At 45.7% G+C, this 25,197-nt stretch overlaps 1 protein-coding gene across 1 annotated transcript in view; it reads left to right on the plus strand.

The window, feature by feature from the left end:
* The window catches only part of adss2 (adenylosuccinate synthase 2), a 106,385-nt gene extending 84,109 nt beyond the window's left edge, over nucleotides 1–22,276 (plus strand). Inside the window, exons 7-13 of the mRNA XM_085979808.1 lie at nucleotides 580–661; nucleotides 9,864–9,990; nucleotides 12,536–12,690; nucleotides 14,267–14,391; nucleotides 14,626–14,723; nucleotides 15,885–16,034; nucleotides 19,713–22,276. Coding sequence (XP_085835934.1) covers nucleotides 580–661; nucleotides 9,864–9,990; nucleotides 12,536–12,690; nucleotides 14,267–14,391; nucleotides 14,626–14,723; nucleotides 15,885–16,034; nucleotides 19,713–19,765 — 790 coding nt within the window. The 3' untranslated portion in view covers nucleotides 19,766–22,276. The remainder of the gene's footprint in view (nucleotides 1–579; nucleotides 662–9,863; nucleotides 9,991–12,535; nucleotides 12,691–14,266; nucleotides 14,392–14,625; nucleotides 14,724–15,884; nucleotides 16,035–19,712) is intronic.
* Nucleotides 22,277–25,197: the final 2,921 nt, after the last annotated feature.

The following is a 25,197-nucleotide window of genomic DNA, read 5'->3' on the forward strand; positions in this document are numbered from 1 at the left end:
ACCATCTGTATTGCCATTCTGTCTTCGAACAGCCCATTCTTTTCAATTGTTTTATCCGTTTAAAATGTTGCCCAGGAATTTGGAGGGCCTCTATATCACAGCCTGCGCAGCTGCAGAATCTGGCCACCTCTTTCATCCCAAAACAGGATTACATAGAATATATGGCATAGAAACAGGCCGTTCGGCCCAACCAGTCCATGCTGGTGATTATGCTCCACTCGCGCCTCCTCCCATCATTCTTCATCTGACTCTCTCAGCATAACCCTCTATTCCCTTCTGCCTCATCTGTTTATCTAGCCTCCCCTTAAATGCACCTATATCTATATGAGGAGTCCACATACTGTTACAAAATGGCATCCTCGTAGGTCACTTGGCCAGTGCAGTCTAACGCCAGATTAAAAATATTTTTCTCCAGTAATAAAAAGGTACTCATTCACAGTTCATTCTCATCTGGATTTCAAAAGTAGAGGTGGCCTTAAAATGAGGGAATTCTCTTGTTGCAAATTTTCATCCATGGAAGTTCATACGCTTATTCCATTGCATTGCTTCACATTTTTAAAATGCACTTATTTTCCTCAGGTTTAAAGTCTTGGCAAATCAGCACATGTCAATGTATCCTACTCTGGATGTTGATGTGGATGGGGAACTGGAGAAGCTCAAGGTAAACTGATCAGAACTTGGCTTTATTTTATTTTGTGCTTTGACATGTTTGGCATTGCCAGCACCCAACAGCAATGGGCTAACCTTTGATCATAATCCAAGAACCGTTTAGGACAAATGGAAGACCGCAAATCATCATCATCATCATGAATCTGGTGCAGCTGAGGCACGATTATAAAGTTGAATATCCTCCTCTACCACCAGCCCCACCCAAAAAAAACCCACATAGCAGATCCTTGTACAAAAAGCTGTTGGGTGAGTGTGTGTCTGTTGCTCTTGGCTCGATTAGTGCACAGTGGCATTGTGTGAAGAATCTATTTTGTTTTAAATGATGCCATTATGTAGAGTTATCGAAGATGTCAGGAGGCCCACAAACTGGATCGGACCCACATCTAGTGTAGCTGGTTTCCCTCGACTGCAGGGTGACACGGTCGACTTTGTGATTTGCAAGTTAAAATTTTTTCAGAACGTGGCTTAGTTTTAATGTGCCTTTCAAAGCTTAAGTCAGCAATCCTGCAAACATGACAATGCCGTTCAAATTAATGGAGATAAGCAGATTATCTTCAAAGCTCACACTCAAACTGATTTGACATTTTAAACTATAGTGGATGCAATTATGTCATTATAGGTAACTTATATCAAAATAAAGCAAAGGGATTAACACCATAAAAATGTTTGCATCCCTCTCAACTATCTACAGTTTTGTCCCATGAATTTTGCGTCGTTTTGTTCCAGTACTGGTGTTCCAGGTTTCACAGCCAACTTGTTAAGTTGATGGAATCCAGGTTTTGTTGTTGAACACTGAATGGAATGTTTTTTTTTAGCAGTGTCTGTGTGCAGCCGACTAGGAAGTGAATTGTGGTTTCATTCTACAATTTGGATTGGCAGGGAAACTTTGTTTCTCGAGGGGTTTGCACTCTGCGGGATTAACTAAGTATGCAACAAGAAAAGGCCATGCAGTCCACTGAGACTGTTCCTGCCACAGGCCACAGACCTGTACTGCCATGCTCTTGGAGTTAATCGTTCCTTCCCACCTGTTGCACCCAATGCAAGCCCCCTATCTAGCAAAAACTAACCTTACAACAGCTAAAATCTTAATGGGGAAAAATAACTTCAGATATTGGTTTTCAGATCCACCCCCAAGGTGCAGTTAAAAGCTCTCCCCACTCTTGGAGGTGGACAAGAAAATTGCTTTGTCCTATTCCTATTAACGCCAAGTTCCCACAGGAACGAATCGTGTTCCGTGCTTGAACTGAATGGTCCGCAGTTACCTTAGGGGTACTTTAAGTAACTGGCACTGCTCCTGCTTGTGGGCAGTGACACGAATCAGTCATTCATGAAAGACTTATGAAATAATACTGAGCAGCCTATGGGTGGCACTGTCCAGGGAGAGTAAATACTCTGGCACGGGCCCAGCTTGCGCAGGACATTACCAGGAACTAGTGAAGGACACAACTAGACCTCCATGTTGTAAAACAGTTCATTAAAGCTTTGTTTAACGCTTAGACCAAGTGCCTAGTAGTTATCTTAGGTCAGGCAGTCTGCAGCCTGTTTCCAGAATGGTGGTATAGCCGCGTTCCCAGGGATATAGCTGCGTTCCCGGGGATATACCAGTACAGTAGCATAGTGGTTATGTTACTGTACTAGTAATCCAGAGGCCTGGACTAATGAGTTCACATCCCACACTGACCGCTGGAGAATTTAAATTCAGTTAATTAAATAAATCTGGAATAAAAAGCTAGTATCAGTAATGGTGACCATGAAACTACCAGATTGTCATAAAAACCCATCTGGTTCACTAATGCCCTTTAGGGAAGGAAATCTGCCGCCCTTACCTGGTCTGGCCTATATGTGACTCCAGACCCACAGCAATGTGGTTGACTCTTAACTGCCCTCTGAAATGGCCCAGCAAGTCGCTCAGTTGTTCAAAACCGCTACGGAAAACAATAATAAGAATAAAACCGGATGAACCACCTGGCATTGACCTAGGCACCGGCTTCGGAAACGGTAATGGCACACCCAGCTCAGTTGACCCTGCAAAGTCTTCCTCGCCAACATCTGGGGACTTGTACCAAAATTGGGAGCGCTGTCCCACAGACTAGACAAGCAACAGCCTGATATAGTCACGCTCACAGAAGCATACCTTTCAGCCAATGTCCCAGACGCCTCCGTCACCATCTTTGGGTATGTCCTGTCCCACCGACGACAGACCCACCAGAGGTGGCGGCACAGTGGTATACAGTCTGGAGCGAGTGGCCTTGGAAGTCCTCAACATTGACTCCGGACCCCATGAAGTCTGATGACATCAGGTCAAGCATAGGCAAGGGAACCTTTTGCTGATTACCACCTACCACCCTCCCTCAGCTGATTAATCCGTACTCCTCCATGTTGAACACCACTTGGAAGAAGCACTGAGGGTAGCAAGGGCACAGAATGTACTCTGGGTGGGGGACTTCAATGTCCATCACCAAGAGTGGCTCGGTAGCACCACTACTAACCGAGCTGGCCGAGTCTTGAAGGACATAGCTGCCAGTCTGGGCCTACGGCAGGTGGTGAGAGTGCAGAAGAGCATGCCAGGAGCAGCATCAGGCGTGCCAAAAATGAGGTGCCACTTACGGGAAAGCTGCAACACAAGACTACATGCATGCTAAACAGCAGAAGCAGCATGCTAAACAGCGGGAGCAACATGCTATAGACAGAGCTAAGCAATCCCACAACCAACTGATCAGATCAAAGCTTTGCAGTCGTGCCACATCCAATCGTGAATGGGGGTGGACAATTAAACAATTAACCGGAGGAGGAGGCTCCATAAACATCCCCATCCTCAATGATGGCGGAGCCCAGCACACAATTGCAAAAGACAAGGCTAAAGCATTTGCAACCATCTTAAGCCAGAAGTGCCAAATGGATGATCTATCTCGGTCTCCTCCTGAGGTCCCCACCGTCACAGAAGCCAGTCTTCAGCCAATTCGATTCACTCCACGTGATCTCAAGGAACGGCTGAGCGCACTGGATACAGCAAAGGCTATGGGCCCCGACAACATCCCGGCTGTTGTGCTGAAGATTTGTGCTCCAGAACTAGCCGCGCCTCTAGCCAAGCTGTTCCAGTACAGCTACAACACTGGCATCTATCCGACAATGTGGAAAACTGCCCCGGTATGTCCTGTCCACAAAAAGCAAGGCAAATCTAATCCGGCCAATTTCTGCCCCATCAGTCTACTCGCACCAATAACCTGCTCACCGATGCTCAGTTTCGGTTCCTCCAGGAACTCTGCCCCAGACCTCATTACAGCCTTGGTCCAAACATGGACAAAAGAGCTGAATTCCAGAGGTGAGTGTAGAGTGACTGCCATGGACATCAAGACAGCATTGACCGAGTAAAATTGAACTCGATGGGAATCAGGGGGGAAACTCTCCACTGGCTGGATCCATACCTAACACAAAGGAAGGTGGTTGTTGGAAGCCAATCAGCTCAGCCCCAGGACATCGCTGCAAGAGTTCCTCAGGGCAGTGTCCTAGTCCCAACCATCTTCAGCTGCTTCATAGGAACAGGAGTAGGCCATTCAGCCCCTCGAGCTTGCTCTGCCATTCAATGAGATCATGGCTGATCTGTGACCTAACTCCATATCCCTTAATACCTTTGGTTAACAGAAAACTATCAATCTCTGATTTAAAACTAACGATTGATCTAGCATCAATTGCCGTTTGCGGAAGAGATTTCCAAACTTCTACCACCCTTTGTGTGTAGAAGTGTTTCCTAATTTCACTCCTGAAAGGTCTGGCTCTAAGTTTTAGACTATGCCTCCTAGTCCTAGAATCTCCAACCAGCAGAAATAGTTTCTCTCTACCCTATCTGTTCCCCTAAATATCTTGAAAACTTCGATCACATCACCCTTAACCTTCTAAACTCAAGGGAATACAACCCTAGTTTGTGTAATCTCTCCTCGTAACTTAACCTTTGAAGTATGGGTATCATTCTGGCAAACCTACGCTACACTCCCTCCAAGGCCAATATATCCTTCCCAAGGTTCATCAATGACCTTCCCTCCATCATAAGGTCAGAAGTGGGGAGGTTCGCTGATGATTGCACAGTGTTCAGTTCCATTCACAATTCCTCCGATAATGAAGCAGTCCATGCCCGCATGTAGAAAGACCTGGATGACATTCAGGCTTGGGCTGATAAGTGGCTGGTAACATTCGCACCACAGAAGTGCCAGGCAATGATTATCTCCAACAAGCGAGAGTTTAACCACTGCCCCATGACATTCAATGGCATTACCATCGCCAAATCCCCCACCATCAACATCCTGGAGGTCACCATTGACCAGAAACATAACTGGACCAGCCACATAAATACTGTGGCTACAAGGGCAGGTCAGAGGCTGGGTATTCTGCAGCGAGTGTGTCACCTTCTGACTCCCCAAAGCCTTTCTACCATCTACAAGGCACGAGTGTGATGGAATACTCTCCACTTACCTGGATGAGTGCAGCTCCAACAACACTGAAGAAGCTCGACACCATCCAGGACAAAGTAGCACGCTTGATTGGCACCCCATCCACCACCTTTAAATATTCACTCCCTCCACCACCGGTGTACCATGTCTGCAGTGTGTACCATCTACAAGATGCACTGCAGCAACTCGCCAAGGCTTCTTCGACAGCACCTCCCAAACCCGCGACCTCTTCCACCTAGAAGGACATGAGCAGCAGGCGCATGGGAACACCACCACCTCCAAGTTCACCTCCAAGTCACACGGTTTACCGCTTTGGATACTGTTGGGGGGGATGACTTATCGGGGGAAGGCGGCAGCAGCCAACTTCCTGGCACTGGGGGTGCTCCTGCTGCCCAAAAAGGGAGGGAAAAGAGTGGGAAAGCATTAGTGGTAGGGGATTCTATAGTTAGGGGAACAGATAGGCGTTTCTGTGGCCGTAGACGTGAATCCAGGATGGTTTGTTGCCTCCCTGGTGCTAGGGTCAATGATGTCACTGAGCGGCTGCAGGGCATTCTGGAGGGGGAGGGCGAACAGCCAGAGGTCGTGGTCCACATTGGTACCAACGACATAGGTAAAAAGAGGGATGAGGTCCTGCAGCAAGAATTTAGGGAGCTGGATAGAAGATTAACGAGCAGGACCTCAAAGGTTGTAATCTCTGGATTACTCCCGGTGCCACGTGCTAGTGAGTATAGGAATAGGAAGATAGAACAGATGAATGCGTGGCTAAAGGGATGGTGCAGGAGGGAGAGCTTTAGTTTCCTGGATCACTGGGTCTGCTTCTGGGAAAGGTGGGACTTGTACAAGTCGGACGGTTTACACCTGAACCAGAGGGGGACCAATATCCTTGCGGGAAGGTTTGCTAGCACTGTTGGGGGGGGTTTAAACTAACTTGGCAGGGAGATGGGATACAGAGTGGAGCTATAGTAGGGGGTGATTTACAGCCAAATACGAAGGAAAAAACAAGTCAGCTGGGAAGGCAGAGCAAATATGTGAAGGCAAAAGGCAATATGGCAAGGCTGGAAGGCATTTATTTTAATGCAAGGAGTCTTGCAAATAAGGTGGATGAACTGAAGTTGTTGAACACATGGGAGTACGATATTGTTGCTATCACGGAGACATGGTTGAGGGAGGGTCAGGACTGGCAGCTCAATATTCCGGGGTATAGAATCTTCAGGCGAGACAGAGGGGGGTGTAAAAGGGGAGGGGGTGTTGCAATATTAATTAAGGAGTCAATTACTGCTGTAAGGAGGGATGATATATTAGCGGGTTCCTCTAATGAGGCCATATGGGTAGAACTTAAAAACAAAAAGGGGGCAAGCACTTTGCTGGGAGTGTACTATAGGCCCCCGAACAGTCAGGGGGAGATAGAGGAACAGATATGTAGGCAAATCTCAGAGAAGTGCGAAAATAATAGGGTAATAATAGTGGGGGATTTCAACTTCCCCAATATAAATTGGGATAGTCAGAGTGTGAAAGGCTTAGAGGGTGCAGAATTCTTAAAGTGCATCCAGGAGAGCTTTTTGAGCCAACATGTAGAAAGTCCTACAAGAGAGGGGGCGGTACTGGACCTAATTCTAGGGAATGTAGCCGGGCAAGTGGTGGAAGTGTCAGTAGGAGAGCATTTTGGCGACAGTGACCATAATTCGGTGAGATTTAAGGTGGTCATGGAAAAAGACAAAGACGGCCCGGAAATAAGGGTTCTAAATTGGGGGAAGGCCGATTTTAATACGATAAGGCAGGATCTGGCAAAAGTGGACTGGGAGCAGATACTTATAGAAAAATCCACATCAAAGCAGTGGGAGACTTTCAGAAGGGAAATAGAGAGAGTACAACGCCAACATGTTCCCGTAAAGGTCAAGGGTGGGACCAACAAGCAAAGGGAACCTTGGATGACGAGGGATATACAAAAATGCATTAGGAAAAAAAGGGGGGCTTTTGGCAGTTACAAAAGACTAAAGACGGAGGAAGCCCTAGAGGAGTATAAAAAGTGCAGGGGCATACTTAAAAAAGAAATTAGGAGAGCGAGGAGGGGCCATGAAATAACACTGGCGAGCAAAATAAAGGAAAATCCTAAGATGTTTTATAAGTATATTAAGGGCAAGAGGATAACCAGGGAAAGGGTAGGGCCCATTAGGGACCAAAGTGGCAATCTGTGTGTAGAGCCAGATGATGTAGGCGGGGTTTTAAATGAATTTTTTGCATCTATGTTCACTATGGAGAAAGACGATGTAGACATAGAAATCGGGCAAGGGGACTGTGATATACTTGAACATATTAGCATCGAGAGGGAAGAGGTACTAGCGGTTTTAGCAGGCCAAAAAGTGGATAAATCCCCAGGCCCGGACGAGATGTATCCCAGGCTGCTGTGTGAGGCAAAGGAGGAGATTGCAGGGGCTCTGACACAAATTTTCAGAACCTCTCTGGCCACAGGGGATGTACCAGAGGACTGGAGAACAGCTAACATAGTACCATTATTCAAGAAGGGTAGCAGGGATAAACCAGGGAATTACAGGCCAGTGAGCCTAACATCTGTGGTAGGGAAATTATTGGAAAAGATTGAGAGGGATAAAATTAGTCTCCACTTGGAGAGGCAAGGATTAATCGGGGATAGTCAGCATGGCTTTGTCAAGGGTAAATCATGTCTGACCAATCTGATTGAATTTTTCGAGGGGGTGACTAGGTGTGTGGATGAAGGAAATGCTGTGGATGTGGTATACATGGACTTCAGTAAGGCTTTTGACAAAGTCCCGCATAGGAGACTGGTCAAGAAGGTAAGAGCCCATGGGATCCAGGGTGCCTTGGCATGTTGGATCCTAAACTGGCTGAGTGGCAGGAGGCAGAGGGTGATGGTCGAAGGTTGCTTTTGTGACTGGAGGCCTGTGTCCAGTGGGGTACCTTGGGGATCGGTGCTGGGTCCCTTGCTGTTTGTGATCTACATAAATGATTTGGAGGAGAATGTAAAAGGTATGATCAGTAAGTTCGCAGATGACACGAAAATTGGTGGGGTGGTAAATTGCGAGGAGGAAAGCCTCAGGCTACAGGACGATATAAACGGGTTGGTCAGATGGGCGGAAAAGTGGCAAATGGAATTTAGCCCTGAAAAGTGCGAGGTGATGCATTTTGGACGGACAAATAAGGCAAGGGAATACACAATGAGTGGTAGGACCCTAGGAAGTACAGAGGGACCTTGGTGTACATGTACATAGATCCCTGAAGGCAGCGGAACAGGTAGATAAGGTGGTTAAAAAGGCATATGGGATACTTGCCTTCATTAGCCGAGGCATAGAGTATAAGAGCAGGGAGGTTATGATGGAGCTGTACAAAATGCTGGTGAGGCCACAGCTGGAGTACTGTGTGCAGTTCTGGTCACCTCACTATAGGAAGGATGTGATTGCTTTGGAGAGGGTGCAGAGAAGATTCACCAGGATGTTACCTGGGATGGAGCGCCTCAGCTATGAAGAGAGGCTGGACAGGCTGGGGTTGTTTTCCTTGGAGCAAAGAAGGCTGAGGGGGGACCTGATTGAGGTGTACAAAATGATGAGGGGCATAGATAGGGTAGATAAAGAGGAACTTTTCCCCTTTAGTAGGGGGGTCAATAACAAGGGGGCATAGATTCAAGGTAAGGGGCAGGAGGTTTAGAGGGGATTTGAGGAGGAACTTTTTCACCCAGAGGGTGGTTGGAGTCTGGAACTCGCTGCCTGAAAGGGTGGTAGAGGAAGGAACCCTCACAACATTCAAGAAGCATTTGGATGAGCACTTGAAATGCCATTGCATACAAGGCTATGGACCAAATGCTGGAAAATGGGATTAGATTGGACAGGGCTTGATGGACGGCGCAGACACGATGGGCCGAAGGGCCTCTTTCTGTGCTGTATGACTCTATGACCATCCTGACTTGGAAGTATATCGCCATTCCTTCATTGTCGCTGGGTCAAAATCCTGGAACTCCCTCCCTAACGGCACTGAGAGTACCATCACCTCACAGACTGCAGCGGTTCAAGGAGGCGGCTCACCACCACCTTCTCCAGAGCAATTAGGGATGGTCAACAATTACTGGCCTTGCCAGCGACGCCCAAATCCCAGGAACTAATTTTTAAAAAAATATATAGCTGCATTCGCGGGGATAGAGCTGCATTCCCGGGGGATGTAGCTGAGTTCCTGGCTGCAACCTGGTAAACCAGCTTCCAATTCTTTAAAGCTCCCACTGCACTCTTACCACTTTACAGCCCAGTAGATGCTTTAAAGAATTCAAACCCGGTTCCTAGGTCACAAGACACAAACTTAGCAATATGCTATTTCTGGGTTCGGAGGGGTGGGCAGCTGTGGGGAAAGGCAGTGGTTCTTGAAATGGAGTGAGGACAAGCAGCAGGTGGGAGTGGTAACATGGACTCAGGAGGAGGGAAAGGCCACTCTCATCAGGGTGGGAAGAGCCGAAATGCTCGATTGTTCGGCGGGCTCCAGGCAGGTGGCATTGTGCAGAACCGCATCATCTCGCTTGGAGCTGTCAGTCGGGAGCTAAAGTTACCCGGAGCTAGAGTTGCACATGGGAAGCATGAGCCAGTCTGAGTTAAGTATAACAAATAGGCTTGGAAACAGGAAGTTTTGTGTTCTCGATATGATCTCAGTAATGCAAAAAGAGCTGATTGAGTATGTTGGACACCAGCAGTGATTGATATACAGACACTCACTGACAATTGATCTTATCTGCAGGGATACGTGGAGCGAATCAAGCCTATGGTAAGAGATGGAGTCTATTTCATGTACGAAGCTTTACATGGCCCAGAAAAGAAGATTCTGGTTGAAGGAGCGAATGCAGCTTTGTTGGATATCGACTTTGGTAAGATTCCATTAAATGTCCGTAAAATACACCAAGTTCTTAAAAGAGCTGGTTGACCGCAAGTTCTACCTGTGATGTGAGATTTCACTTCCCATGCTCTGGTCATTGTGTGATGTGTCTCTACATCATTACTGAAATAGTGTGGATACCTCTCTGTCTGTCTGTCTTCCTCCCCTGTTATGAATTCCACAGCAGCACCGTCACAAGGCACAGCTTTGCAGGAAAGTTTGTGAAAAGACTGAGATTTGGGGACAGCAATATGGAAGTACATTTGGTAGTTTAGAGATTTACGTTATGGTCTTGGGCATCGGGTGGATTTATTTAAAAACTTCAGTTTTTTCTTTTTTTTTCTCTCCTCCTCTAACTTGTTTTTTTCCAGGTGATACAACCTTGTAAAACACCTGTGGCTCCATGCATTGTAATGAGTGAGAGGCCTATAAATGGGGTACAATTTCCTGGAGCCGTCAGGCGGGGTTTCAGGCGTGTGGGGGGGGGGGGGGGATATCCCGAATTCGGGGGTCCCGACACCATCCCGCCCAAAACCCGCCTCCACGTAAGTTTCACAGGAGGCGGGTACCCGCCCCGCACTGGGACCCGCCGACCTGAGGCGGGAAGGGATTAGTGCCAATTAACTGCCTGTTAACAGGTAGTTAACAGGCAGTTTTTAGCCTAATCCCTATTTTGAGGGGTGTCGTGTGGGATTCCCGACGGCTCCAAACCACGCCAGGTTAGAGCAGGCGGGTTGAAGTCGCGATGTCGGTGTTCAGGTGAGTGATGGGTGCATAAGTGCAAAGGTAAGTGTGTTTGGTGTGTCTCCTGCTCCTATCTTCTATGTTTCTAATGTGTGTAAAGAAGTTTAAATTACCTGTACTTACCTTAACAGCCTTTCTTCCTCTAGGTTTCGGGAGTCCATCACTCAGCCGGCACTGAAAGCAAAATGGCTGCGATCTGTCAAAAGTGACAGCCTTCAGCTTTCATTGCCGGTGAGATTTCTAACTGAGTCTGTGTAGAAGGACTCAGGTTAGAAGTCAGACTGTCAGTGTTTGACAGCTTCAAACAGCTGTGAAACACTGATATTTCATCTGTCAAGAACTCTTGACAGATGAAATTTCAGTCTGTGACGTCACCTGTTGCCGGGTGGCCCTTAATTGGCCTGCTGAGCCCACTGGGCGGACTCAACAAGGTCAATCAAGGGAAAATCACGCGGATTGGCCGAACGTCGATGTAGGCGGGACTAAAACACGAAAGTTGTAGTCCCACCTCCTTCCGACAGCTTAAGGAAAATCGATCCCAATGTGTCTGAATTCAAACTGCTACCTCCAGATCTCTATTTCAGTTATCTCAATTTTGTTCAGGGGCTAGCCTGCACTGCCTTATAATTAAACCGTTCCGTCACGTAGTTAAGAGCTAAGCAAACCTGTCGCTATAGAAGTATGCTTCATACCAGCCATTCAGTACATGGTTAACGTTTTTCTGGCATGGGTCCCTTCCATTGGTGTAATATTATACTTGGCACCCTCTGTGTTTCAGCTTTGTGATTGGCAGGCAACCATCCAGCAAGTGGAGAGGACAGTGGCGTGGCAATGCATATTAAGAAATGTATCCCCGGCCTTTAACCTCTGGGACTTGTGTTCAAATCTAGCGCAGACTGATAAAGGATTCCTCTGTCCGTGGGTTGTAAGGGTCCCAGTTGAAGTGAGTTTAGACCGGCTCAAACCAGTTGCGACTGGGATGAGCCCACACCAAGAAACTGCCTCTAAATTGGCAATCCCAATCGGATGCCACGGGATGGCTGATGCGGAAAATACAGCAGGGAGAGATTTGGGGCTAAAGGACATTGGTGGGGGCAGAGTAGAGGGAGCTGTTCAACTGCTTTGCTTGACCTGGAGGGCTTGATGCTGGCACTGGGCTCTTGAATTGGAAATTTTTTCCATTCCCCAGCATTAACATTCTTCCATTTAAAGAGGGCAAAATTGACCCCCCAAAAAAATGGGTTTCAAAAGGTATCTGCTAAATAGGCGCCACGGGGAAATCGTAAAATGCCATTTACTAGGAAGTACTTACATTTATATAGCGTCTTTCACGTCCCAAAGCATTTCGCAGCCAATGTATTACGTTTGAAGTGCGGTCTTGTTGTTTTGTGGAAGTAGTTGTATATCCACATTAAATGTTAAAAGTCATAATGACCATTTGTGGTGTGCACAGCTGAATTGTAATACAGGTTGAGCATCCCAAATCCGGAATGATCCGGACTCCAGGACGATTGGTGGCCGGGGTCCGGAATCTGGACACCCTGAGGGAGGCTTACCAAAAACCGGAACCTGGGCCCAGGCATTTCCGGACTCTGCACCTGTTTCTGATGTCTGAAGTCTTGAAATTTCGCAACCTGGGCTCGGGTGTTTCCGGACTTCGGACATCAGAAACACGTTCCGAAGTCTGGAAAAACACAAAAACCGGCTCGGCCTCGGTCCCAAGGTTGCCGGATTCGGGACGTTCTACCTGTACTGTAGAAGACAGAAATGTACTTTATTTTTTTCCTTCAAAGGTACTTATCCTTTTGTGACTTCGTCGAACTGCACAGTGGGTGGTGTGTGCACAGGACTGGGAATCCCGCCTCAGAATGTTGGCGAAGTGTACGGAGTAGTGAAAGCCTACACAACAAGGGTTGGAATCGGTGCTTTCCCGACAGAACAAGATAACGTAAGTCTTCAAGTAACGGGCCACTGTAACTCATGCATTTCATCACTTCCATCTCCCCAAACCCCCTGTTGTAATTTTATATGTTGAAGTAATCTGAACAGAGACATTATCATTTGAACAGTCAGATGGCCTAGCATCTTTGCTGAAGGTTTTTGTACAAGCCATAACACATTCAACAGTTGGCAGTTGACTTCTTTCCTCTCGTGCCTTCTCTCCCACTCTCTTCTCCTTGCTGGGGGGGATGGTTCGAAGGATGGTGGGAATCCTCTCGTACCTCACCCAAATCTCCACTAGTTGACTAGTGTTAGCAGGCTGTTCGACTGGCAAAAGCCTTATCTACCCTGGTCCTTGCCCAACAACCCCACACGTATACTGCCAGGAGTGGGTTGGTGGATAATCATTAGGCATGCAAACCTCGCCGAACTTTTCCCCCTGTCTCACCCATGGGTGCTGAGGACAGCTCTTGTCCTCTTCCTGTCGCCCCAGTGAGAGATCGGGGAAAATTGCTTGTAGAATCTATTTCCTACCACTTCATTAAATGCCATCTTGTTATGTTGCTCGGCTGTCTGCAGATTTTACAGAACAATCTTTTTGGAGATTATAACTAAATTAGCATTAAACTCCTGTTTTATGTCTAAAGTCGCTTAATTCAAATTAGAAATTAACTTGAGACATTGAATTTTAAAAAGTGACCTTGAATTAACTGAAATGGACTGTGTATTTTCTGTATTTCATGCTGATTCTGGAAGTGGCATTAAAAGTATTAGTGTATTGATAACAATGGAGAATAAATCTACTCTCTACGTGCTTGAGACCATCCACTGCAGTGTGACTGAGGCTGTGGTCACAGAAATGTGATCTCTCTTCACTTCAGGATATAATGGTATACAGTCCCAGGCGCACAAAGAGTAGACTTTTCATGTCTGGAGTAACGTCCTCATTACTAAGAAGACATTGTCCATCGTGCATTTACCCTTCATCACGATGCCTCTATTTAGAGTCTACTGTGTACTAAAGCATACATCGTTGCTTCATGCGATGTTTTAGGCACCCTCCGTGACCCTTACAGGATGTCGGATCTCCCCTTGCCGTGTTGACCTTTTTTATTTTCTTATGTTAAGTTAAAGCACTTGGTGGTTGGGGGGGTGAGGGAGTGAGGGAATGATGCAGGTGTCAGGACTGCATTTCATTGAATGCTCTCTGTTTGAGATAGCACCAACGTGCCCCACTTTTTTTTCTCTCCCGCATGGCAGCTGTCTCCCATTCTGCCAGCGCATTTCACACCTAATCTAGAGCCGTCTTTTGTCTCCACTAGTCCTATCACCATCTCGTCTCGTTTTGAATACCTCTTAATGTCTCTTCACTTCTCTCTTGTTCTCTCCCAGCCTGGCCTTTTAATCGGTTTCATTTCCTGTGCTTTTTCAGTCTTGACAAAGGGTTTCGACCCGAAACGTTGACTCTATTTCTCTCTCCACAGATGTTGCCTGGCCTGCTGAGTTTTTCCAGCATTTTCTGTTGTTATTTGCCCCACTTATAAATGGCCTGTTGCTGTGATGTGTTCTGTCGCAATTTGTAGGATATTGGTGAATTGCTGCAGTCACGAGGATCGGAAGTGGGGGTCACCACGGGTCGAAAGAGGAGGTGTGGCTGGCTGGATCTTGTCTTGCTCAAGTATGCTCACATGATCAATGGATTTACTGCGTAAGTAATTTCGCTGGGGACTTTTTTCTCTCTTTTGGAAACTTGGCAGACTTTAAAGATCAAGATTGTGCAGAATTTATTGAAATAAATTTAGTAATTAATTTAGGCTGAAGTGCAGCTGGTTCTAAACGGCTTTTAACTTAATGAAGAGAAGCTTGCTGGCTTATTTAAATTAAGATTAGTTTGCCTAAGTAAGATTTTAATACTCTGTTTTCTGGTTTATTCCTTGTGTAGTTTAGCACTTACCAAACTGGACATCCTGGATGTATTCACAGAGATTAAAGTCGGAGTGGCCTACAAGGTTGATGAGAAAGTAATACCACATTTTCCAGGTAAGTGAATGTAAATACGCTGTGTGGTTTAGGATTTATTTGGCTTCAGTCTCGCTGTTTATTACAACTTTTTGGCGTTTGAAGCAATATTACCTTCTTAAGGTTTTTTTTAATGGATCTGTGTGTCAACACAACTTCAGTTATCAGCACTCTTGCTTCAAGTTGTGGGTTTGAGCCCCACACCAAGGCCTCATAGAATGATACAGCACAGGACAAGGCCATTCGGTCCATCGTGCCTGTGCCAGCTCTTTGAAAGAGCTATCCGATTAATCCCACTCTTTTTTCTTTCCCCATAGCCCTGCAATTTTTTTTTCCCTCTTCCCAAGTATTTATCCAATTCCCTTTGGAAAGTTACTATTGAATCTGCTTCCGCCACCCTTTCAGGCAGCGCATTCCAGATCATCACAACTCGAGCGCAGAATTTAGGCTGGCATCCCGGTGTAGTACCGAGGGACTGCTGCATTGTCGAGGTGCCGTTCCCCGATAAGATGTTGAACTGAGTCCCACTTGTTCAGGGGCAATAGGTGAGCGGGACTTGGTGCGGGATAGGATACAGGCAGCAGAGTGGGGGACTGCTGCATTGTCGAGGTGCCGTTCCCCGATAAGATGTTGAACCGAGTCCCACTTGTTCAGGAGCAATAGGTGAGCGGGACTTGGTGCGGGATAGGATACAGGCAGCAGAGTGTGGGCTGAGCTGACGTTTGCGGAGCAAGGAAGATGGGAGGCCGGCCAGGAGTGCATTGGAATAGTTGAGTCTGGAGGGGACAGAGGCTTGGGATATGGGTTTCAGCAGCAGATGAGCTGAGGCGTTGAAGCTGCTTTGGAATTCTACTGCTGCCGAAGTTGAAATCGGAAATGATGTTTGGTGGTTGTTCATGCAGTATGTCCCAGAACTCCACCATGCCATCTGTAGGAGGTGCTGAGCAAATGCAAGGCTTTTCACAAAGAAAGGAAACTGGAATGCGAAGCAGTTTTGACTCTTGACTGCAATCAGTCTCTGGAAGATTGTGCTCTTTTGAGTGGCACTAATGTCCAACTTTGCAAACTGAAAAATACATATTCATTGAAATGTTACGAGGACCTTTTTCAACAAAAAAAATAATAATAATTGCTATGCGGGTTTTCCATTAATGATGATTACGTGTGTCAATTGTCTCCCAGCTAACCAAGAGGTCTTGAACAAGGTGGAAGTTCAGTATGTGTCTCTGCCTGGCTGGAGCACCAGCACAGCAAAATCGAGGACATTCGAAGATCTGCCTGCAAATGCACAGAACTATGTCCAGTTTATCGAAGGACACCTTGACGTGCCTGGTAAGTGTCGCAATCACCCAGTATTACAGCCCTCAAATTACTGAAAGACACAATAATGGGCCAGAAATTCGGGTCCCCGTGGGTGAGTACGCGCTGTGTACTCACGTGTCGGGCCAACGAAAGTGCCGGTTTTGTGCATGCGCTGGAAACCGGAACTTCCGTTCCCTTGACGGAAGGAGTTCGGAGGTCCAGCGCGTACGCCTGGAACTTCCGATTTTTTTTTTTATAGGTTTCACCGGGAGGGTAAGTCTCCAGCAGCTGCGCGTTTAAAAAGCAGTCGCAAGGCCTGCTTTTAACAAGGTAAGTGGTGAATTAAGTAAAATTTTAAAAAATTTCCACAGGTTTATTATTTTTAAATACTTTAAAGAAAGGTGAGTTTATTTTTAGCCCCGTTAAAAACGCGGGCCCACAACACAACGGCAGGCGCGCTAGGTAAGTGCAGATCGGGGGCTTGCACCCGCGGGAAGCCTCCGACCCGAATTTCTGGCCCAATGCTGTTGGAAGTTTCTTCCAAGAATTATAATTTAATGCAAGCAATATATTTTTAAGTATGTATTGAAGTAATTGCTAACAGCTGGCTTGCTTAGTCCATTATATTGAGAAGCGTCTTCAGCTTAAATATCATTGGGCTGAGATTCGCAGGGAGCGAGAGGGGCTTACTTCAGTCTCCCATTGTAGCTCCAGCAGAAGACCAGCAGAACCACGCCCCCCCCCCCCCCCCCCCCCCAAAAGGAAAATGGAGGCGATCCAATGCGTCTCGGAGTTTCCTCTGCCGTATAAGGGGAAAACTTCCGTCAGCCCCTTACAAGGCAAATGACGGACAGGGAAGAGCCATGAATGGGGACTCCCTCAGCCAGGAATTCTTGAACCCAAGTCTGGAAAGGGGCCTAGTGTATAAGTGGCAGCTGCTACGCTGAGCAAGTGGAGGAATCCCAGGCTGCGTGAGGGTGTAGGTGGGCCCCCACCACTGTGGTCCAGGACAGGCATGAGGTAATTCCCCCTCGCTGGTGCTTACACCTGCTTGTGCCCTCCAGCACACGCTAGTGGTGTCAGTGCTACTGGGTGCTGTCTAGGTGCAATCCCAGCAAAACTGCCAGGATTTCAACCAGAGGGATTTCAGGGATTTTTATTTTAAATCCCAATGATGGTTTTACAGCAAAACCATGTTTTCCAAACATAGAAGCTAGGATAGGAGCAGGAGTAGGCCATTCGGCCCTTCGAGCCTGCTCCGCCATTCAACGAGATCATGGCTGATCATCCAAACCCTAGCACCCGGTCCCTACACCGACAGCCATCCCACCCAAGCCCTATCCCCGTAACCCCACGTATTTAATCCCCCCTAACATTAAGGGTCAATTTTTTTTTATCATGGCCAATCAACCTAACCCGCACATCTTTGGACTGTGGGAGGAAACCGGAGCACCCGGAGGAAACCCACGCAAACACTGGGAGAATGTCTGTGTGGAGTTTGCACAGTCACCCGAGGCCGGATTTGAACCCGGGTCCCTGGCGCTGTGAGGCAACAGTGCTAACCACTATGCCACCGTGCTGCCAACGTCCCTCTTTCCCAGTGTGCTCTTTGCAAAGAACAAGATCACTGATTTATTTCGCCTCCCTTTCTCTTTTTTACCATCTTTTGTGACTGTGACAAAGGTAAGCTTATCCCTCCTCATCCTCCTTGACTTGTCTGCAGCCTTTGACACGGTTGACCACGCCATCATTCTCCAACGCCTCTCCACTGTCATCCAGCTGGGTGGGGCTGCACTCGCCTGGTTCCATTCTTATCTATCTAATCGTAGCCAGAGAATCACCTGCAATGGCTTCTCTTCCCGCTCCTGCATCGTTGCCTCTGGACCCCCAAGGATCTATTCTTGGCCCCCTCCTATTTCTCCTCTACATGCTGCCCCTTGGTGACATCATCCGAAAACAGTGTCATTTTCCACATGTATGCTAATGACAGAACTGGTTGGCAGACAGGAAGCAAAGAGTTGGAATAAACGGGTCTTTTTCCGAGTGGCAGGCAGTGACTAGTGGGGTACCGCAGGGATCGGTGCTAGGACCCCAGCTATTCACTATATATAAATCATCTAGATGAGGGAACTAGATGTAATATCTCCAAGTTTGCAGCTGACACAAAGCTGGGTGGGCGTGTGTGCTGTGAGGAGGATGCTGAGAAACTCCAGTATGATTTCGACAGGTTGGGTGATTGGGCAGATGCATGGCAGATGCAGTATAATGTGGATAAATGCGAGGTTATCCACTTTGGTGGCAAAAACAGGTAGGCAGACTATTATCTGAACGGCAATAGATTGGGAGAAGGGGAAGTGCAACGAGACCTGGGTGTCCTTGTGCACCAGTCCCTGAAGGTAAGCATGCAGGTGCAGCAGGTGGTTAAGAAGGCAAATGGTATGTTGGCCTTCCTAGCGAGAGGATTCAAGTACAGGAGCAAGGATGTCTTGCTGCAGTTGTACAGGGCCTTGGTGAGACCACACCTTGAGTATTGTGTGCAGTTTTGGTCGCTTTATCTGAGGAAGGATGTTCTTGCCATTGGAGGGAGTGCAGCAAAGATTCACCAGGCTGATACCTGAGATGGCAGGAATGACTTATGAAGGGAGATTGGGTCGATTGGGCTTATATTCGCTGGAGTTTAGAAGAATGAGAGGGGATCTCATTGAAAGTTATAAAATTCTAACAGGACTAGACAGACTAGATGCAGGAAGGATGTTCCTGATGGCGGGGGAGTCCAGAACCAGGGTTCACAGTCTAAAGATAAGGGGTAAGCCATTTAGGACAGAGATGAGGAGGAATTTCTTCACCCAGAGAGAGGTGTGAACCTGTGGAATTCTCTACCACAAAAGGCAGTTGAGGCCAATTCATTAAATATATTCAAGAAGGAGTTAGATATATTTCTTAAGTCTAAAGGGATCAAGGGATATGGGGAGAAAGCAGAGACAGGGTACTGAATTTGGATGATCAGCCATGATCTCATTAAATGGCGGAACAGGCTCGAGGGGCCGAATGGCCTACTCCTGCTCCTATCTTCTATGTTTCTATGACATCCAGCTCTACCTCACCACCACTTCTCTCGACCCCTCCACGGTCTCTAAATTGTCAGACTGCTTGTCCGTTCTGGATGAGGATAAATTTTCTCCAATTAAATATTGGGAAGACCGAAGCCATTGTTTTTGGTCCCTGCCACAAACTCCGTTCCCTAGCCACTGACTCCATCCCCCTCCCTAACATCTGTCTGAGGCTGAACCACACTGTTTGACCTACATTGGCTCCCAGTTAAGCAGCGCCTCAATTTCAAAATTCTCATCCTTGTTTTCAAATCCCTCCATGGCCTCCCCCCCGATATCCTGGTCCTGGCCAATATCTAACCCTCAACCAGCATTGATAAAATAGATAATCTGGTCAGTAATCACATTGCTGTTTGTGGGATCTTGCTGTGTGCAAATTGGCTGCAATGTACCCTACATTACGAGAGTGACTGCACTTCAAAATGTACTTCATTGATTGTAAAGCCATCTGGGGTGTACTGAGGTTGTGAAATGCGCTATATAAATGCAAATTCTTTCTCCATTCTCTTTGTTGCTCTAGATTCATTCCGTGTTAAAATGTGTTAACTTGAGCAGAGCTGATGTGTCCTCTAATACAATAATGCTTTTGTGCTTGCAGTTAAATGGATTGGGATCGGCAAGTCAAGAGAGTTGATGATCCAGCTGTTTTAGGATTGGTCTTGCCAAGAGGAGCTTGCTATCCCCAGAGTTAACTTCAGCGAGTTGAGATCTGGACATGTTGGGTCTTCAAATACCAAAATTAGTATTGTTTGTATCTGTCAGAAATGTAGGGAAGCACACGCTCTGATTTTCGATGTGGGAGTTATTTCAAAAGTAACTTGTTGAAACTGCATTCAACATTCAAAAACCTTATACATTTCATTTTATTCGGGGATGGTTTAGTAATCTGCTGTCAATAAGTGTTAAGAATTCATTGCTCTGACATATTGAGATTCAATATAACTTACTGGCACTTGTTTGATTTTTAGATGTACATTGGAGTTTTTTTTTAATCTAGCCCGAATTGCTGAATGTTTTTATTAAATTAATAACATTGAATCAAACTAAATGAAAAATTATTCCCTATACTTTGGAAGAATGTAGGAGTTTGTGATTGTTTTTTGGCCAGACCCCTCTGACATTGGTTTCTCAGGCTGGGGTTGACTATCATTTCCTCGCTTTATTCTGCAGTTGCTGTATTGACCTTTTTTGAGCTTTTACTGTGGGAAATGGTGCAAAACCTAATTATGGTACAAGTGACACAAATTGCAATAATTTTCAGACTATAGGCAGTGGATTAGAGGGTCAATACGTGTGACCAAAGGGATCATGTGTTTGTCGCAGACAGATTTATTTCAATGATTCTTGCTCAAGGTCATGTGCAAGGAAGAAGCAAATTGTACTATTTTATTTCTTTAAAAATTCTGTTCCACCCACACTTTCTGTTTCTCCAGAAAGGTAACTGACCCCCTCTTTTATGCTAGTAACCAGGAATGATTACAAGGTGGAGATCAAACTGTGGGGGTATCTGGTGTGTCGTTCGTGGGGGAGGTTTAATTTAATTCTGTTATTTCGTTTTGCTGGCACCAGCAGTCAGGACAGATGTTAGCGAGCAGAGTGCTGCATGCCATTGAAGCATAATAACATTTGCATTGAAGGATTAATGACCAGCATAAACTGAATGATTGTCAACAGTTGATTACTGGGAACAATACACTCGTTAATTATTAAAATCCTAAATAACAATGTACTGCAAATTTCAAAATGACACAGGTAGTAGTGGTGGGGGTTCTTCCAAGAAGGCAATATTTCAGGTTGCCGGTGAGATGTCGGCAGCACTTGATCCTTTAGAAAGGATTCAAATGAGTCTCTGCTTCCCCCTGCCCGATACAGTAGTCCTTCAGTGTTTTTTGGCCCCCATTGTTTGGTGTTTTACTGATGTCAAAGTGCTGTTTGATGGCGGTGAGAAACTCAAACTAGGAAGTGAAGGTAAAAGGAGGGTGGAAATGTGATTCAGAATTCAATGCAGAGTTTCACCAAGGGGAGAGAGAGAGAGGAAAATATTGGCAATTCAACATAACTTAGTCACTTAAAAGTTTCCAGTTTATGAATCATTTGTGGAATATGTACCTTTTTGTATGGACAAATCACTGGTCAATGTTGAACTATTGAATGTATTGGGAAAGTCCCAATTTAAATAGGCCTTTTTCCTTCTAACTTTGTAACAACTGATTTGCTTTCCAAGCTTGTGGTGTTGTCCAATCCTTCCCATTCGCTCTTTTGTGCTCCCAGTTCAGTGTTGAACCACAACAGCTCAAAATCATTAAGATCGTCAAATTTTACAGCCCATCGTGCCTGTGCCAGCTCTCTGAAGGAGCTATCCACTTAGTCCCATTCCCCTGCCTTTTCCCCATAGCTTTTTTTATTTTAAAAATATTTTTCCACTTCCGTTTTAAAAGCTATTACGGATTCAGCTTCTGGTAGAGTATTCCAAGTTTTAACAAGCCTCCTGTGTATACTTTTTTTTTTAATTGCAAAAAATTCGAATCTTTCCCAGCACTGGCACTCGCGCAGAAGAACACTTCAGTACTATTTGTAACGCTGGACCAGTACGCATGTCACTTTCCCAATCTTGCAGAATTCAGCAAATATGTATCCTTGAAGATGAGGACGGTTGGGGCCTGTAAGTGATGGTTAGTTGCCTGCACCAGCCTGCATAGCATTTTTAACCTGGTAAACTTCATCCGGTGAAACTTGTCCGTGTTCTTTTTTTGTTCAAAAAAACCCTTCCAATTTGGTCTGTCCCACAGGTTTGTTTTCATCAGATTTACACAAGAGATTAATGCAGATTTGCACAGTTTCTTTGCCACGTTAACTGTTCTCTAAAGATTATGTTTTCCTATGTTTCTGCCTACTGACCTGTTCTTTGGGAGAATGTAAAGAACATGTCGGTAACTCTGTTGCTCTGTAAATACTTAAGACGGCTGGTGTGCAGGATATGTTCTCGGGCAGGGGTGGGGATCCATGTATAATATGCATGGATGATTAAATTGTATGTGTACAGGCTGTAAGTGTTTTACTTTGTAAATTATGCAACTGTTGTCTTTTTAAACACCTAACTATTGAAATTTTCGGTAGGCTAGTAAGAACTTATCTACAGAAAATAAATTCTGCAACGTAAAACCCTCTTTGTCTCTGTTTATTTTGACCTGTGGTCCTTGAAGCCAAGGATGTCCTGCATTGTGCTATGTAAGCAACGTTCCTCAAGTGTTGGAGCTCCTTTTTAACATTGCAGTCGCTTGGTGGGATTGCATTAAAATGTGTACATGGGTTTAATTGCAGTAATGGCCATGTCAGATTGGTTTTGTGATTGGTTTATCTGTATCTCTCATTCTGCTGTTGACCAACTTGTGCATTTTGCAGAAACTAAAATTATTACATGTAAATTTTCTCCCGTCATTCCTCTTATTTTGTTGAACATTAGTTAATTGTTTTAGGTCAGCCAATGATTTTAGAGCAACTGGGTATACCTACTATGTGTATATGTATAATAGATATTTGTGTGTGTGTGTATGTATGTATAATATATATTGGTATGTGTGCACATGTGTGTGCGTATGCGGATTCTCCCACTTGTCTGCTTTCATTCCTTGGAAGAGCTAAGGAAAACCTGGGGAAAACAGTATAAATAGTGTTTACATCGTTTTTCTGAGGTTTTAGTGGCTCTTCTGCCAAAGCTACGGCGCAGAATGAGAGAACCACCATATATTCACGTGCGTGCGTGTCTGTCTGAAATATGGAAACTGCAGTGATAACTCTTAAACATACTATCCCATTTATAACATACCAAGAAGGATAATTGGTTTGAAGTGCTTTACAAGGTGATCTTTAATACAAATACACCTACATACAGGAAACTTTGTGATATCCGGCACTGACGGGACCGAGCTGTTGCCGTCCCATCAAAACTGCCGGACAAACCAGCGCTAATGTTGAAACATACGGAGATTTTGAGCTCCGTATCTGGCAACAAACCCTGTTGCTCAGCTTCTAAACAGTCGGCCGTACCTTGCAAGCGTCTCTGTAGCTTAGCAACAGCTTCAGCGAGACCTTGCAGAGCCTGACTGGTTGGAAAAAAAAGCTAACGAAACAGCTCCTGATTTTTGCCGGTGGCTCGAGCGTTCCAGACAGTTAACCTCTGGATAAACCAAAGTTTCCTGTACCATACAGAGACTTGACTTGCCATGAACTGAACAGTCTAGCTCCAAAAGCAATGTATTAGATATTGCATACACCCCAGTCTGTTACTACTTGTCCTTGAGATCAAATTCAATATCAAAACACGCCAATCTTATTCCAGACATATCCAGCTGAATTGGCAGGGTGTCTAAATAGCTTGCTTTACTTTATTTAAAGAGAATCGCCAAGAAAGCCAAGAGTCCACTTAAAAATGATTAAATAGGGTATGGATTGAGAAACCGAAATAGTAGCAGCAACGTTGCTTCAATAATTCTACTATCAAGGAAACATTGTTTTTTAAGTTTTTTTTCCAGTTTTCAAAATACAGATTTCTGTCCCATTTTTACGAAAATATTTTGTCGTGCTGATGCGGAACAGAAGTAAGGTAATGTAAGTGGCCTTCTGTCTCTGGCACCAAGTCACTGGATGACCATCTACAGAAGGTTACAATTCAAACTCCAGCCTCCGCTGCCAAACAAATTTCTGTGATTTTGGCTGGTCCACTAGATTTTTATTCTTTAATTGGGAAAACCGGGAGACGGGTTAAGGCCCATAGTAGAGGACAACATCAATGTTGGGAAGAGATGAGATGAATCAGGAGGCAGTGATTGGGTGGATAAGTTTAGATTTTAAAAGTTTGAAGATTGTAGAAGGAAAGAAAGACTGAGGGAGGTAAGGATTTTTGAGGTCTTGAAGAATGAGTGAGGTTAAAAAAGGAGCACGCCATTGTAACAGCACTGCAACTGGGCCGAGAGAGAAGTGGGCAACCTGTTGGCTGATCGGAGCAACTTCAGCTGGTGCGGAGAAGCCCGTAGCCCAGAGTGATTTCCTCCTCGTGCAACCCCCCAGCCACCCTGGGCAAGCTGGAGAAGGAGCTGTGTTGGTGGGGACCTAATGGGCTTAAGGATATCAATTGCGTTGTTGAATCATTTTGCAAAATATTTTGAGAATTTCCACTTATGTTGATACCACTTGGTACAAAAGGAACATTTTTATACTGCAATGTAAACTTTTCAAATTTATGGAAGGGATTTTGTGTTGGAAGTGATAGTCTCAGTCCAGTTCTCCACCTTCCCAAATGCTCCCTCACCAGAAAGCATCCAGCAACCCTAAGTTCAGTTGTATATGCACTCCAGAGACAAGCGTGCACCAAGCCTACCCCAGTATAATAATAGCAAAATACTGCGGATGCTGGAAATCTGAAATAACAACAGAAAATGCTGGAAATACTCAGCAGGCCAGACAGCATCTGTGGAGAGAGAAACAGGGTTAATGTTTCAGGTCTGGGACCCTTCATCAGAACTGGAAAAGGCTGGAAATGTAACATTGAGCAGGTGCAGAGACTGACAGGGGGGTGGGGTGGTTTAGATGGGGAGGAAGGAATTGAACATGCTGTGAAAATGTTGCAAATGGGAATGGCAAAATCATACTGCATGAAAAATGGGCGCAGGGATTATTATCTGAAATTGTTGAACTCTGCGTTGAGTCCGGCAGGCTGCAAAGTGCCCAATCGAAAGATGAGGTGCTGTTCCTCGAGCTTGCGTTGAGCTTCATTAGAACAATGTAATAGGCCGAGGACAGAGAGATCAGAGTGGGAGTGAAGTGGAGAATTAAAGTGACAGGCGACCGGAAGCTCAGGGTCACCCTTACAGACTGAACGGAGGTGTTCCGCAAAGCGGTCGCCCAATCTGCGTTTGGTCTCCCCAATGTAGAGGAGACCGCATCGTAATAATCCCTGCCCCCATTTTTCATGCAGTATGATTTTGCCATTCCCATTTGCAACATTTTCACAGCATGTTCTTTCAATTCCTTCCTCCCCTCCTAAACCCCCCCCCCCCCCCGTCTCTGCACCTGCTCAATATCTC

The sequence above is a fragment of the Somniosus microcephalus genome, chromosome 3 (assembly GCF_052327205.1).
Source record: "Somniosus microcephalus isolate GS21.2 chromosome 3, FLI_Smic_1.0, whole genome shotgun sequence".
NCBI lineage: Eukaryota > Metazoa > Chordata > Chondrichthyes > Squaliformes > Somniosidae > Somniosus > Somniosus microcephalus.